The sequence below is a fragment of the Cheilinus undulatus genome, linkage group 16 (assembly GCF_018320785.1).
Source record: "Cheilinus undulatus linkage group 16, ASM1832078v1, whole genome shotgun sequence".
NCBI lineage: Eukaryota > Metazoa > Chordata > Actinopteri > Labriformes > Labridae > Cheilinus > Cheilinus undulatus.
The window spans coordinates 17,819,119-17,835,157 of record NC_054880.1 but is presented as its reverse complement, the minus strand read 5'-3'; the positions used below and the strand labels follow the sequence as shown (position 1 = coordinate 17,835,157).

The 16,039-nt window shown below is 41.5% G+C and overlaps 1 protein-coding gene across 5 annotated transcripts in view; it reads left to right on the top strand.

Annotated features, from left to right (window-relative positions):
• Window positions 1-16,039, top strand: part of rbms3 (RNA binding motif, single stranded interacting protein) — a 468,933-nt gene that overhangs the window by 345,289 nt on the left and 107,605 nt on the right. For all 5 annotated transcript variants that reach the window (XM_041809940.1, XM_041809941.1, XM_041809943.1 and 2 more), the window contains one exon: window positions 10,274-10,353. In XM_041809940.1, the coding sequence (XP_041665874.1) occupies window positions 10,274-10,353 (80 nt within the window). The remainder of the gene's footprint in view (window positions 1-10,273; window positions 10,354-16,039) is intronic.

Genomic DNA, 16,039 nt, shown 5'->3' with positions numbered 1-16,039 from the left:
ATTCGGCTGCAGGGTGCTGCCTATTTTACTCAGTTGGACCTGAGAAATGCGTACAATCTGGTACGTATACGAGAAGGAGATGAGTGGAAAACTGCGTTCAACACTCCACGGGGGCACTATGAATATCTGGTGATGCCCTTTGGACTGGCCAATGCTCCAGCTGTTTTTCAGGCGTTTGTTAACGATGTCCTTAGGGACATGCTTGAAATATTTGTGTACGTGTACCTGGATGACATCCTGATTTTTTCAAAGTCCTATGAGGAGCATGTGACCCATGTGAAAATGGTTCTCCAACGGTTGTTGGAGAATCACCTCTTAAAGGCGGAGAAATGTGCCTTTCATGCCCCTACAGTCAAGTTTCTAGGGTACATTGTGTCACCGGGCAACATCAGCATGGACCCAAGCAAGGTCAAGGCAGTTCTTGAGTGGCCACAACCTGACTCCATCAAGAAAGTTCAGCGGTTTTTGGGCTTTGCCAATTTTTATCGGCGGTTCATTAGGGGTTTTAGTTCTATTGCTGCCCCCATTTCAGCACTGACTAAGGGGGGCACCTCACAGCTCAAATGGACTTCACAGGCTGAAGAGGCCTTTACTGAGCTCAAGAAGAGGTTTGCTGGCACCTATTCTCATTCATCCTGATCCAGCTTTACCATTTATTGTTGAGGTCGACGCCTCCGATGTAGGAGTTGGGGCTGTTTTGTCCCAGCGCTCCCCTAAGGACCAAAAGCTGCACCCTTGCGCCTTTTTCTCTCGGCGTCTCTCGCCAGCCGAGGGAAATTATGATGTAGGTGATAAGGAGCTTCTAGCAGTAAAGTTGGCCTTGGAGGAGTGGCGCCATTGGCTTGAGGGTGCGGCACATCCATTTCAGGTGTGGACAGACCATAAAAACCTAACCTATATCCAGCAGGCTAAGCGGCTAAACCCTCGTCAGGCCCGATGGGCCCTCTTCTTCAATAGGTTCGACTTCACCCTGTCTTACCGTCCGGGTTCTAAGAATTTAAAGCCTGATGCTCTCTCTCGCCAGTTTGACCATCCAGACAGTAACAGCCCCAGTGAGCCTATTATACCCCTGACCCGCATCCTTGCACCCCTAACATGGGAGATTGATGCTGTGGTGCAGGGGGCTCAGCAGCAGGAGCCAGGTCAAGGAGGAGGGCCTGCAGGCTGTCAGTATGTGCCCACCACTGTACGATCCCAGGTGCTCCAGTGGGGCCATTCGTCTCGACTTACTAATCACCCTGGTGTCCGGCGAACTCTTAATTTCCTCAAAAGGCGATTTTGGTGGCCCCAGATGGAAAAGGATGTACGTGAATTTGTGGCAGCTTGCACGGTGTGTGCCCAAAATAAGACAGCCCAACAACCCCCTGCGGGGCTTCTCCAGCCGCTGCCTGTCCCACATCGTCCTTGGTCCCATGTGGCCCTGGATTTTATAACTGGACTACCACCATCAAAGGGATTTACTGTCATTATGGTGGTAGTAGATAGATTCTCGAAGGCAGCCCACTTCATTCCCTTACCAAGCTTCCTCTGCCATAGAGACTGCTCGGCTTGTGGTCCAGTATGTCTTTTGCCACCATGGCCTCCCCTAGATGTTGTATCGGACCGGGTCCACAATTTGCTTCCCGTTTTGGAAAGCATTCTGTTCTCTCCTTGGGGCGTCCACTAGTCTGTCCTCGGGGTTTCACCCTGAGACTAATGGCCAGACTGAACGCACAAACCAGTCGCTGGAAAGAACGCTCCGTTGTTTGGTTTCATCAAACCCAACCACTTGGTGTGATCAACTTATCTGGGCAGAGTATGCATACAACACCTTGCAGAATGCATCAACTGGTCTATCTCCCTTTGAGTGCCAGTTTGGGTATAAACCGCCATTGTTCCCAGACCAGGAAAAGGATGTGGGGGTACCCTCTGCGACACAGTTCATTCAGAGGTGTCGGGCCACTTGGAGACGTGTTCGCACGTCCCTTCTGCGCTCTGTAGCACGGCAGAAACACTATGCTGATCAGCATCGACGCCTGGCCCCACGCTATAAGGTCGGTCAGAGGGTGTGGCTTTCTACCAGAGACCTTCCCCTGCGTGTAGAGTCACGCAAGTTGGCACCACGCTTTATCGGGCCCTTTCAGATCATTCGGAGGATTAACCCAGTCACATTTCGCCTCCTGCTTCCTCGGTCTATGAGGATTCACCCCACCTTCCATGTTTCCCGTCTGAAACCAGTTTGCTCAAGTCCTCTTGTGCCAGCAATGAGGCCTCCACCCCCACCCCGTATGGTTGGAGGTCAACCAGCCTATACCGTTCGACGTATTTTAAAAAGTCGAAGAGTCGGACGCGGAATGCAATACCTGGTTGACTGGGAGGGCTACGGCCCTGAGGAACGTGCCTGGGTCCCAGCTAGGAACATCCTGGACCCAGGGCTTATCCAGGAATTCCGTCGCCGTTGCTCAGGCGGCGGGGCTGGAACGTCAGGGGCCGTTCCTTAAAGGGGGGGTTCTGTGAGGATACTCACTCCTGCAGCTCATTGAGGCAGGTGATGCAATCATTCAACTCACCTGCAGAGTCAGGTGTGTGGCTGATTAGCCTTGATGATGACCAGGTGTGGGAAGCTTATATATGCTCCTGAGCTCCAGCTCTCCTTGCTGACTCATTGTCTCACCTTCAGAGATTCTGAGAGCATCTCCCTGGGTTTTCTCGTGTGTGTTTTGCATGAAAGAGTTTTCACAAGCATTTATAAACCTTTCTAAAGGAAGACTTAGTTTACTGGTCACTGAAAGTTCATTGAGTATCAGTGCTGAGGGTTTTTACTCAGCCATTTTTGGTTTCCTTGTTTAAGCTGATCTAGTTGCCTTTGCATGTCATTTGAGTTTACTCAATCTCCCAAGTTGTTTCAGTTTGTTGTCAGCTGCTTGGCAGCAGTGGTTTAGTTTCTTGTTTGCACTTTGAACGGGAGCTTTTAGGTTATTTCTTACCAGCATATAGCTTTTGTTTTCTTTCCCCGCTTCCTATTGATCGCCTACGATCTTAGTGGTTATCCTTTTAGGATAACTTAAAGAACCCCACCCCCTGCCTTATCCGCAATTGTATCCTAACTCCCCTCGTCCTGACATATACAGCAGCTAAAGTCCTCGAAACACTGGTCATGGGAGGAATTCCTCGTCTCTGTAAATATTTGGGGCATAACTTTCCCTTTCTCTCCCCCCATATTTCCCCTCTCTCTTTAGCTTTCTTATCAAAATAAAGGCAACAAAGCCCCGCCAAAAATCTTTAAAAAGGAAATGCCTAGGAAAGCACATAGACAAATGTGAGTACAACTGTCCTGAAAAAATTCACTTAGGTCATATTTGTGTCATTCCTGAAACTTGTTTGGACAATGGTTTAAGTATAAAGTACACAGCTATGTGCTGACAAGCTGGAGAGAAACAGAAACTGTGCATTTGTTCCCAGTATTTTATTTCTTTTATGTAAATAAGTGAACAAGTGATTCACTTGATCTGAATATGATATAATTTTTAAATTCCATCATGTGATGTGAAGCAGGTCCTACTGCTGCTTATGTTGTTTGATGTCAATCCCGGTTTTGATCATATCCGGGATACTGTGTTTACATGCGCACCTAGTTATTCATATCCCTGTATTCATTAGAGATGCTAGTGTCCTGGTTTCTGATTGCTGAATCTTATCATCTGTTAATTTTTATTTATGAAATTTGTGGGTTTTTTGCCAGGAAAGGTCCATAAAATAAACATAAAACTCTTGATTTTTTTAGGCTGTTTGCTTTTTCTGGTCAAAGGTAAATTTAAGTTGTTGGATTTTAGAAAACAAACTTATTTACACTAAGAACATGTGCTCAAGTACAGGTGACAGAACTACTGCACAGCAAAAGCTGGATTGTTGAATTTTTGGTATTAAAAAATTTCAGTGTTGATTTTAACTCTCTAAGTGTAAATTTAACTCCATTCTGAGTTTAATGGCCCTCAGTGTTTTGGTTATTTGACAGTGTTGATTTGTTCAGTGTTAATACAACTCTGTAGAGAGTTAATTGATCTAAGACCTGCCCATTGCCATTTCCAATCTTGGGGGTGGAGTTTCCCATCATGCTCCAAGGCAGAGTGTTTAGATGTATTTTTATGTGTTTAGATGTGTTTGGATGTGTTAAGATATTGTGTGTTATACAGTGATCACTCCTGGGATCCTTTGCTTTGTTTCTGGTAGATTATTGTTTTTGATGTTAAACACTTCTGCACCACGAGTGTAGTGGTCCACTGCGTTGGTCACTTCCTGGTTGTAGCGGGGGATGGACTTTATGGAGCGCTGGCTTGTAATGTGCATATTCTAGTTTGAGCCTTTCTCTTTGCACCATGACTTTCATAAAACACGTGACTCCATCAGTAATTCGATATGAGGTGGAAGTTTTTTATTAAGCCTGAAAAGCACATAGATTTGTGCAAACAATTAAAGTAGTAAACACCACAAATTAACACTCTAAGTGAAAGGAAAAAAAACGCAATATTGTGTTGAAAGTACACTTAAATGTGTTAAAAAAAATAGCAGTTTGAGTGTTAAAAACTAACAACACAAGAGTGTTAAAATATTTACACTTTCTTTTTTATTTTTATTTTTTTAATTTATTTTTTTTAATTCATACTTTTAATTTTTTTATATGACAACAATACACACAAGTCCAGACCTTGACAAATACAAACAGACAGCGTTAACATATTCACAACAACACCACATATAAGGGAGATCAGTGCATGCTCATACTTAAATAAATATTCAATCATGTCAAAGGGTTCAAATTGTCTTCTACAGGGGTAGATCCAGTTTCAAAAACAAGACAAGAACAAAACATCATTTCTCATATTGACCAGATTTAACAGTCAGTCAAATTAAATCAAATCAATATTGGCAACGATGATATGTGCCCCCACACCTGCTTCCAAATGTTTCAGACCTAAACTTAGTGTCATTTAGTGTCTCTGTTATTCGCTCCATACATAGAAGATTAAAAAACTCAAATACCCATGTTTCTATAGAGAAACATTTTGGTTTGTGAATTTTCCAGTTTGAAAAAATCATTCTTTTGGCAGCCAAGAAGGCTAAACCAACTGTCTTACTTTCTTGTTTTGTTTTTAATTGTACAGCCCTGTGACCCAACAGACACACAGATGGAAGTGGAGCAATATTTACATTAATGATCACTGAAATTATTTTACAGACTTCTGTCCAAAATAACGTGACTGCAGGGCAGAGCCATAACATATGAATCAAATTTCCCACTTGTCCACATTCATGCCAACAAAGATTTGAAGCACTTGGGTCTATTCTTTTAAGTCTAGAGAGAGTAATATAAGCTCTATGAGGAATTTTCAGCTGTATTAGTCTACCTCTGACTGATTTTGAGGTTGTTTTAATGTCATGCCAAATGTTTTCCCACTCTGCAGAAGTAAATTTGACCCCTAAATCAAGTTCCCATTGTGACTCTGTCTTTGAGTTCGGGTTTGGGGAGAAATGAAGCAGCAACTTATATAAACCTGAGACTGCTCCTCTGTTTGATGATAAAAATCTGATTTTTTTTTGTCAATGTCATAACTATAATCACAATATTCTTTGGGAAATTTGGAACCAGCTTACTTTAACTGGGAATACTGTAAAAACTATTTGTATTCAAGTTATGTCTTCTTCTAAGTTCCTCAAAGGGCAGAATCTCTCTGTTCTCTACACTTTCCAAAGTTTTATTTTAAGGATTATATAAACTTAGAGAAAGTGTTAAATTTAACACTATGGGAGTTGAATTAACATTGTTGATTTTGCTGTGTGCTGAAAAGAGACTGGGAGGATAGCAAAGAATGAAAGGGAGAGCTCAAATGAATAGGCTTACATAACTTTATGTACTGAATTCTTATAAATATGAGGCATTAAAATTATTATTATGCACTGAGAAAGTCTAGCAGTGACTCCAAGACAGAGCTCAGCAGTGCTGCAAGTGACCAAAGTTACTAAATAACTGTCCTGGAATCGTCTTCAGGATAAAAGTATTGTGTAAAAATGCAGGTAGCTCAAAGTGGGCATTGAAAAGATCAAGCTTTTATTTTGAAAGTACACTGGAAGAGTTTTCGTTTCTACATTTTAGGCCTAGGATATGTTCCCAGGAAGAAAGGTACACCTTTTCACTAGTAATGAGCACAAAACATGGATGATGTTTTATGCTCACTGAGACAAGACATGGATTGTTAAATATATAAAAGTTGTAGATTTTTCTGGCCTATCTGTTGTAGGAAATTTGTTGTGAAAAATTCTACATATTTTTCCATTAAATGAAAGAAAGACTGTCACTAGCATGCAAGGATTTCTAAAGTGTTGACATTCAAGGAGAAATATATTGTATAAGACTTGAAGAATGTTCTGATAAAAGCTGTTATATTATTGCACATTGATCAATATCAGCCACTAGCTGACAGCTGCCTCATATTGGATCAAAACTCATGATATAAAACCACTTTTAACCAAATTCTGTATATTACATATAACACTTAAAAGTCTGATGTCTGTTTTCTGAAGTTAACATCACACAGTAATAATCTCTAAAACTTTCCAGGCCATAGGTGTCATAGACTTGTTTTTTTGAATCACCAGTGTCAGTGACAGTGTTTTTACTCATCTCATTTCCAGTTGCTGAGTGCTATCGATGTGTTAAAGGCCACTTGTCATGATTCGTGATCAACTCGGTCACACTGGCTGGTTAATAGTCTTCTCCAAACTCAGCAGGGACAGAGAGAAAAGAAAGAGAGATGGGGGGGAAAGGGGTGCATTCAGGGTCAGTGAGAGATGGATGATGCCAGGAAGTGTGAAAGATTACATATTCTAAAAAGAGAAGTAGGCAGAGGAAAAAGGGAGAAAGATGTGGACGTGGACAGGGCGTAACAGAGAAACAAAAAGAAAAAGGAGGGCACGGAAAGTGAGAGATGGGGCAGGAGAGAGCGAGGGTAACGGTGAAAGATGGAGGAAATAACCAAGGTTGAAAGACGGGGAGGAATGAGAGAGACGTCAAAAAGAAGAGGCGCAGACGGGCCGGGAGTAAGATGGATGGGACGGAGAGAGCGATAAAGAAGCTATGGGGGGGAAAAAAGAAGGATGAAGGTGGAGATGGGAGAAGGATGAGAGAGGAAGGACAGAGAAGTGAGATGCTGACAGGAGGATATGAGAGAATAAAGTATGAAAATGTGGAAAGCAGTGCAAAATAGAATCACCATAAGCACAGACACAGCAATAACACATGCCTGTATTTAAAACCTCTTTTACTTTAACATGCTTCTTTGTATATACACCAAAATCTGCATACTAAAAAATGCACCAAGTGTGGATTGAGGCAGGCTGCATTTGACTTTGACTTTTCATTGAGGGCCATCAGCAGGTTGAGGCCCTTGGCTATTACCAAAACATCTTGATAATTGCAGTATTAATTGCCAGTTTAATTTAGATATTCATGGTGCCCAAAGGAGAAATCTTTATTGCTCTACCCTGATTGATGGTTCGCTGAGTGCAAAGGTTTAGATTTCGAATGAAAATAACACAACACCTTCTGGGTAGTGTGGCGAAATGTACAGAGGTTTAACAGATTATGAATTTTACTAAGTTTTGAATGAGATTCAGTTTGTGTTTAAAGCCCTTCATGACCTCACTCTGAGCTATCAAAGAACTCTTAACACCCTACAGTACAGCTAGACCCCTCAGATCATTATCAAGGACTCTTAACCATCCCACAATCACACCCATGGGCGTAGCACAGGGGAAAAGGGTTCTGATTACCCGGGCCCCCAGTAGGGAGGGGCCTTTGAGAAGCCTGCAGTGAAAAGTGTTTTTAATTTATTTATTTATTTATTTTAGTAATTAGTGTCATTATCAAATCAAAAGCGACTAAATGAATCAGGCAACAGACTGAAATTTGTATCAAACAGAGTAAAATAAATTAATTGGGGGCCTCTGCTCCTCTCTTAAAAATGTCCAAATGGAGCAGTCCAGCGCTGCATAATAACGCAAGTTAATTTGACATAACCATAGTAAAAATTTTTCTCATAAATGAGGAAATTATGTTTAAAAAATACATCAAAATGCATAATTATTTGTAAAAATTACACTACATTTGTTGCCTTGTTAGCCAGTTTAGGGGGGCCCTGTGTAATATTCTTCCTGGGGGCCCGAAACCTTTAGCTACACCCCTGATCACACTGTAAACATCTTGATGACAGGGCTTTCTCAGTAGCCGCTCCAACACTCTGGAACAACCTACCATCACATATACATTCAGCTGATTCTGTGGACTGCTTCAAAAAATACTTAAAGACTCACTTTTATTCTCTTGTCTTTTCTGATCGTTAATTCCCCCTGGCTTTGTGTCCTTGTTTCCTCCTTGTTTTATGATCGATCCACTTTGTGTGTGTGTGCATGTGTATGTGTGTTTTTCTGTCTGAGATAGCTATTGTCCCTTTGAACTATGACACTGTAAATTGGTGTGTACGTGGTATGGCCATATGTACTTGCACACTTATGGGCATGTTTCTATTAATTTGTCTTTGTCTATGTCTTAAACGCACTCGCAAGTCATGATGTTCTATTTGGTGATTTTAAATATACTTTGTTTAAATTGTCCCGTACAAAACTTTGGTACAAACCCCGAAAGCACTCTATGAATTAGTTGGCCTTGACCTTGAACCTCACCTTGGAGCCGGTCTCAGCTGTCACTGGTTGAGAGTCGAGATACATCCTAGACTGGACGCACCACAATTAGTGACAATGAAAAAATATAATGGCTTCCTGTCAATCTCATGTTTTGTAGTTTAGCTGTTGTGTTACTTCTATAGTTAATCAAACATTTTGACAAAGTTCTGTTTGCATGCTTTTGAACAAAATAACAAAATTGAGAGGACCACTGAGATAGTAAACATAGAATAATGAATGATATCTTGACTCATAGTGACCTTGCAAAGCAGATGAACTGGCCAGATTCCATGTATGTCATCAGCAGGCAAATCCGAGAATAGACCTGACCAGTTAGTGTCACTTCAGTATAAAGAGGCTGTAGCTACAGGCGTGGTTTAGTTTGGCTGGAAGCTGGCATGAATTTACATGTATTTTTTCTGATACATGTAAGTCCATTTGCATTGATAGTGTAGTTGCAAGATGTGCAGAGCGTACAAGGTTGCTGGCTATAGAGATTCAGTATGGGCAATGTTAAGTAATATCTGACACTCAAGCTGTAAGGACATAGTGTTACTTTAGGGTTACTAGTCAAATGAGGTAAAGAAACTGGGGTGTTGCAATTAAATTGGCACAAGTTGTTGCTCGTGTTCTTAATGAGGATCATCAGCATGGCTAACAGTTTGACTTTTAAATTCAAGGCTTGTAAATTGTGTGCAACGAGTCAAAAGGAAGGACGTGTGACTGTGATAGTGAAAGAAAAGGATCCAAACTCAGCTGGAGGATGCGATTATTTCCTCTAACAACATGGCTCTGGGCTAAGAATTTGTGTGTATACCTAGATACATTCCATCTGTGTTTTCATGTGTTTGATACAGCTTTTTCCATGTTTAGATGTGCTGCATGAATGGGTATTAGTGTCTGTGTACTAATGATGAGAAAGATCAGAGCCCTCCTGCTGGTCAGCTGCTCGGCCCACAGACGTTTGATCAAGACGCTGAAAAAGAGGAGATGAGTCAGTCGGCTTCCTGTCCTCTCTCTCTCTTTCTCTCTTTTAGAAATCATACCCATTAGCATCTACCTTCTCATACCTTCTTCCCCCCTTTCATGCACTTCTTCTAATAAATCCCTGCATTCTTTCACCAGGTCTTTCGCCTCATGCTTTGTCTTTTCTATTAGACAGGGAGAAATGCTGCAGAAAAGCGCTTTTGCTTCAAGCTCTGAATTTCATTATGAACTTGTGACTCATGCAGACAATAACTGCTGCCTGCAAAGAGACAGACACACTCTGGATAGTCTTATTAGACTTTTTTTTTAGTCTGTGGGTGACAACTTTTGGACTGTTTTTGTTGTAAATGAAGGCAGTGATTAACCTTTGGTCACATGTTTGAAGGGTTTTAGAGCACATAGGAAGCAAGATGTGTTTATTGGATTAGAAATAATGAATGCACAGTATGGAGATGTTTAGGAGGAAAAAGTTGAGTCCTTTTATGTTTTATGATTATAGAGAGGCCGTTTTCAACCTTCGCCCCGAATGGAAAGTGGCTATTTTTTAATTTTAATCTCTCTTTTGTTGCAGGATGGAGTCCACAGAGAAATGTGAAGTAGTGATACAGCATTTCAACGGAAAATACCTGAAAACCCCGCCAGGCATTCCAGGTGAGTCCCCCCTTTTTTTTTACTTTACTTTACACTCGCATCACCCCTTCTTTTCAGGAAAATCATCACCTTTGAAATGAGAAACTTCCTTTCTAATCCAATTATGGTAATTTTTCATCTCAGATCTCCCGGACAGCTTGATAGATTGTGTACACCGTTGTTTCTGACACCTGAATCTTGCCGTTGTGGCTGTACGTCTGACCGTTCTATAGGTCTCTTCCTCTCTTTTCTCTGTCACCCTCTCCCTCCTCAGCGGTGCTGCTGCTGCAGGCTGGAACTTCTCGGGCAGGAGAAAACCCTCTTAATATTCACACTCATGCCTCTGTGCTGTTCTTTGCAATCTACTTAAGAGCTTGCACTCTCCCCTCTTTTCCTCTGCTGCTCCTGCTCTCTGTTGCCGCGTCCTTTCTGCCTCCTATCTCTTTCCTGCAGTCACCCCAGACAGTGGAACAAGGAGAGAACCAGCAGGGAAAAAAGGTTGAAAAGAAAGAGTGTCACATAATGGAGACAGATGCACAGACAAGATTGTACCACATAGTGTGTTAGCGCAGAAATTTGTCTTTTACTCCGCGTTCGAAAGTCCCCCAAAGTTTGGAACAAAAGGAGACAAAGCTTTGGAATTTCTGGAAGCTGACCAAGTCTCTAAAGGGAGTAAAGGTGGCAAAAGGTGGCTGCAGAAAAAGGAAGGAGAGTAGAGATATAAAAGAAAGAGTCAGAGGAAAAAGGCAAGGATGAAGAAAAAAACATGCTGCCTAAGCACTTCTGGGGCCAGGTGCTGCAGCGCTGGGAGCCTCTCGTGCATCCCAGCAGGATGTGCAGGGCCAGACAGGGTGACACCACAGAGATCTCCTTCACCCCTGTGGCGATTTTATTAACAATACTCACACCTCCACAGAAACAGACTCATAAATCGCACTGGACTATGTAGGTTTCTGGGTCTAGAATCTCCATATATGCTCAGCCACTGCATAGCCAGCAGCCATTAAAGGCAAGGTGAGTGGTTATATTGAAGTTGAGCCGTAATAGGAAACCTTTAAAGCTGTAATATCAGGCTGACCTTCCCCTTTGAGGGTCTATCTCCAGGCTGCTCAGGCTGTATTATTGTTAATGGATTGTTCAGGCTTGTGCCAAGCATGGAGATTTACGGCGCTGATTGAGGAAATCCTTCAGTTGAATTAAGAATGGTTTAGTTTACAAGGTCTGCTCTGGTCTGGTGCCACTATGGTCCATGCTTAAGGGACCATGAAATCTCTGTTTCTGTTGATGTTTGCCTGTGTGTACACAACTGGCTGCCACAAATGCTTTTGTTGTTTCTTTAGCTGTTACCATTTAAAATCCAACTTAATTTGTACACATGCAATAATAAATTCCTCTGTTTATTATGATATCTGAATTATTTTACAAGTCTAAAACATTTCTGATACAATGTTGTTCGCTGAGGTTGTGGGCATGTTTTCATAATGTCTGACAGTCCATCCGGGTCAGTCTTGTGAACGAGATATCTCAAGACTGCTTTGAGGGATTTTCTTAAAACTTTGTACAAATGTTCAATCAAAATTAAGGATGAGCTAATTAAAGTTAAGCGGTCAAACACCAACAGTCATGTCATGACCATTTGTTCATCCCTTGCTTATAAGACTCCTATGATCACACTACCTCAAAAAACAGCCCTTCAGTATTGGTTAGCACTTATGCTGTTACTTATGTTTGACTTCCTCAACTCTACGTGAAAAGTATGAAACTGGAACAGCACATATTCCTGCTCTTCCTATGCTGATAAGGAAAGCCTGAGGCAAATAGAGGAGCAGCAAAAACCCAGAGCAGAGCAGGCATCAATGACAACAGAATGACATTAAATCAGAAGTAGAATGAGGGAGGAGCTGGGGTGGAGGAAGGTTGCAAGAGCAACTTGCAGAGCATAGCCAGGCTAAAGCAGTTTAAACAAGGCAGCCTGAGTATGATTAGCTGATGGCTCACTAAATGCAAATCAGCAAGCCATCAGCTGATGAGGGCTTGCATGAGATCAGATTATCTCAATTATGGTAGCCTTGACTCTGTGGCTTGTCTGAACTATGATATATGCTCAGTTTGTTAGGGGTCAGATAAAGTTGCATTAGGCAGTGGTTCCAAACCTTTTCCTTGGGGCCCTTTTTCTTGTATTTAAGAATTGCTCCTCCAGGACCCACATGAAAAAATGTGATGCATTGTTGTCCAACATTAACATCAATTTTAAATGTTTTCATTGAGAAAATCACAGCACGAAGGACCCTTACACCAGTAGCTCTCAAATGGTGTGGCGAGGCACACTGAGGTTCCTTGTGGCAGGTCTAGGTGTGCAAGGTGAAACTGACAACCACACACTATTACCTCAACTATACAACTATAGTTACTGTAAAACATGTTAGCATTGATTTTTTTTGACCCTATCAATGATTTACATGATCATTGTAAGCATTGCATCTATTAAACAATGCAAAATCATCAAGTATCAATGTTTCATAAACCTAAAAAACTCTAATTTTGTGGTTATTCTGGTGTTTTCTAAAGGCCAGCTCAGACTTCACGATTTTTTGGTCATTCACGACCGCACCTTGACTACTCATCCTATGCTGGCGTACGTGACTGTGTGTGAGTTCACAGGTCATCAGGGCTGTGTCAAAAAGTGTAAATCACGCTACAACAGAAGCCCTCTGTGTGTTTGTACCGGTCTTTTGCTTGTAAAACAAGAAAACAACAAACAAGAAAATGGATGATGGATAAGAATTATGGAGAACAATATGTACTGGCATTAATTCATACATTAGTACACATTAGTTCAATAAGGAGAAAATGCTCTCCTATTGGTAGGTCAGGTCAGGGTGTCAAAATTAGACAGCGATGTAAGAAAATTTCTGGCATGCTAGTCTTGTCGAGTGGTGAGGTGTCTTGGATGCGTCGTTAATTATGTCATACTTCAAGAGTGTTTGTCGTTCTTGACGTGAATAATTGGGCCCAAAGTTTGACGCTAAGCTGTGACAATGCATTCAGGCCAAAATCTGTCTGAATGTGTGTAGTCTGAGCTGGACTTTAGACAAACCAGCATTTTATCTAGACTATTTCGGTCACTTTATTTGGATGTACACCTACAGAGTTAATGCAAAATATAATAAAATCTTTGCATCGAGTCTGTGCTCACAAGTTTCAGGGTTTCATGCATGATCATCTGACACCAAAAGTTGTATTGCTGGTTTCAGCATCAGTTTAACTGGTAGGATATGTGTCAACAAACCTTATATGAAGTTCAACTCAAACAGAGACACTGTTCAGGTCTACATCTATTGGTGCTTTGTCTCAGATGTTACATCCATGAATACTGATGAATTCAAGCTCACTCGGCCATCTCTTTGATATTCCTCTGAAGTGTTGAATCATAACAGGGTGAGGGATTAGGAAGTGTGCTTTTTTCACTTTCTGACACTGCCCATGTTTTCTTCCTGTCTGCTAAATGGAGATCTCTGGACATTCCTCTGTTATCAAACTCAGATGTTCCAGTGAGGAGGACCCAAGGGCCACGTCTGTTTCTCACACAGGCTGCCAATAGTCCTGTGTAGATGTGTGTATTTGTGAAAGTGTCCCTCTATCATGAGTTGTCTGTGTTCTGATTCACATGTGCATTTTTAAATGTATGAAGTGGAAACAGATACATGAATTTGTGAGCTGATAGAGTGTGTGTGAAAGTGTGTGTGAGTGTCATGTTGGTGGTATTTCCCCAGAGCCTTTTGTTATGCAGGGCAGCTTCTTCATCCATCCTGCTTTGACAGCTCAGCGGCACCCCCCTGGGGGCCCCCTTACCACACAGCAAAGCAGGGGCATGCGTGTCTGTGCACATGCATGGGTATGCTTGTGTGACAGCAATGACTACCACTCCGTGCGTGCTTTGACACACACGCACAACACCGCATAAGCACAAATACAGTCACGCACTGCTAACTTTGACCTGAATGGAATGTCAACATCCATATAATGCTAATGAAAGGCTTTTTCCCACCGTTTAGGGAAGAAACTAAGCCCACAAACACACAAATATGCAAAAAAAGAGCTGTGGCTGCACACGCACGTCTAAACCCATCCACTGCAACATATGCATGCACATTTCTTAATGCACCAAGCTCACTCACCAATCCTCTCAATCTGACAGGCCTCTACATTTCCAGCTAAGCCATTCAATCACTCTGTGTCAAGAGATGTGGATGTGTTCAGCCTGTGTGTTTTTGTGAGTTTGTTTGATGGGGGTCAGTCTTGTTATAGTTGCCCTCCTCCTCTCAGGTGTGTCCGGTGGCAACAGGAGCGGATATTGAGTTGTAACCCTGCCGTCCTATGCCAGGAAGTAAATATGTGGGTGTCAGGTGTGGGGTCATCTGTTAAATTCAACTGACTGTGGGGTAATAAACGGAGAGGAGGCGGCCATATTGGTAGGAAGTTGCACATGAAGCAACAAAACAGAGAGGCGGATTGTGGGGATGCTAACAGATGGCGGTTAATGGTGCCGTAGACAGCTTCCATACACTTCCAGTTCAAATTTAATGTAATAACAGCCAGCGTCCTTGTGATTACATGAGATGTTGAGTTGTTGTACAGTGTGTGTTTGTGTGGTGGGGTACGCTTACAGATGGTGGCTAATGATACTTAAACAGCTTCCCTATTCTTATAGTTAAGTTTTTAATGAAAGCATGTCTGCTGTGTAGTGACAACATGTGTTGTTTAGATGTAAAATATGGTTAAGACACGTTTTATTTATGTGAATGTTGCTTAGAGGCAAATTCATTGACTGTATCAAACATGGGTGAATTTTCACTGATGTCAGCCATTAGTTTGCTCAATGATGAATGTCACCTTGGTGGAAATGGTATCTACACCTAACTTTTGATCACTTCAGTGGCAGGAAACAAGATGGAGCTGGGGAAATAGTTGCAACATGCTACCTGTCTGAGGTTTGTTTTTTTTCTAATTTACCCCCCATTATGGTATTCACAAATAGAGAAATTATACATTAAGTACAGCAGGCCCAGCACAAGGATAAATTGACTGAGGGGACATGGGAAAAAAGTGATGGGCCAAGTGGGTAACCTTCCTACTCTACCTATTTCTGCTTCTTTTTTCATCCTATTGATAGGGCTTTCCAATGTCACTTAGCACTCTCCAGAGGAACTGTCATAGGCGGGGCTTAAGCCCTGAATGTTTTCTTAGGAAGCTCCAAATCTTTTAGATTGGTTTAAAGTTGTTATTTATGACTTTTAAGATAGATAAATGCAAATGATAAGTAACAACAGTTGGGCCTTGCAACACTGAAATTAAATTTTTGAAACCAAACTTACTAAAAAAAAATCAGATCTTTTTTACCATAATAACTTATGCACTCACTGCAGTATAAAAAGTTATTTAAAAAGTTTCTTAAAATGCAATATTCAGCATTTTTGTGAATAAATTAGTATCTGTAATCCAATAGCTGTTCACATTCTTTGTTTGCATTATTCCAATTCTTAACTTCTACACTAAATTCCTACCCTACATATGCCATGTAAATTAAAACATCAAACATTTGTCAGAGGAAGAAGTGGAAATTATCAAACTTCAACATAGTGTATCATGATTTTACAATGATATTTTCAGCAGAGCCAGATGAAGAAAAAATTGATGTAAGCACTGA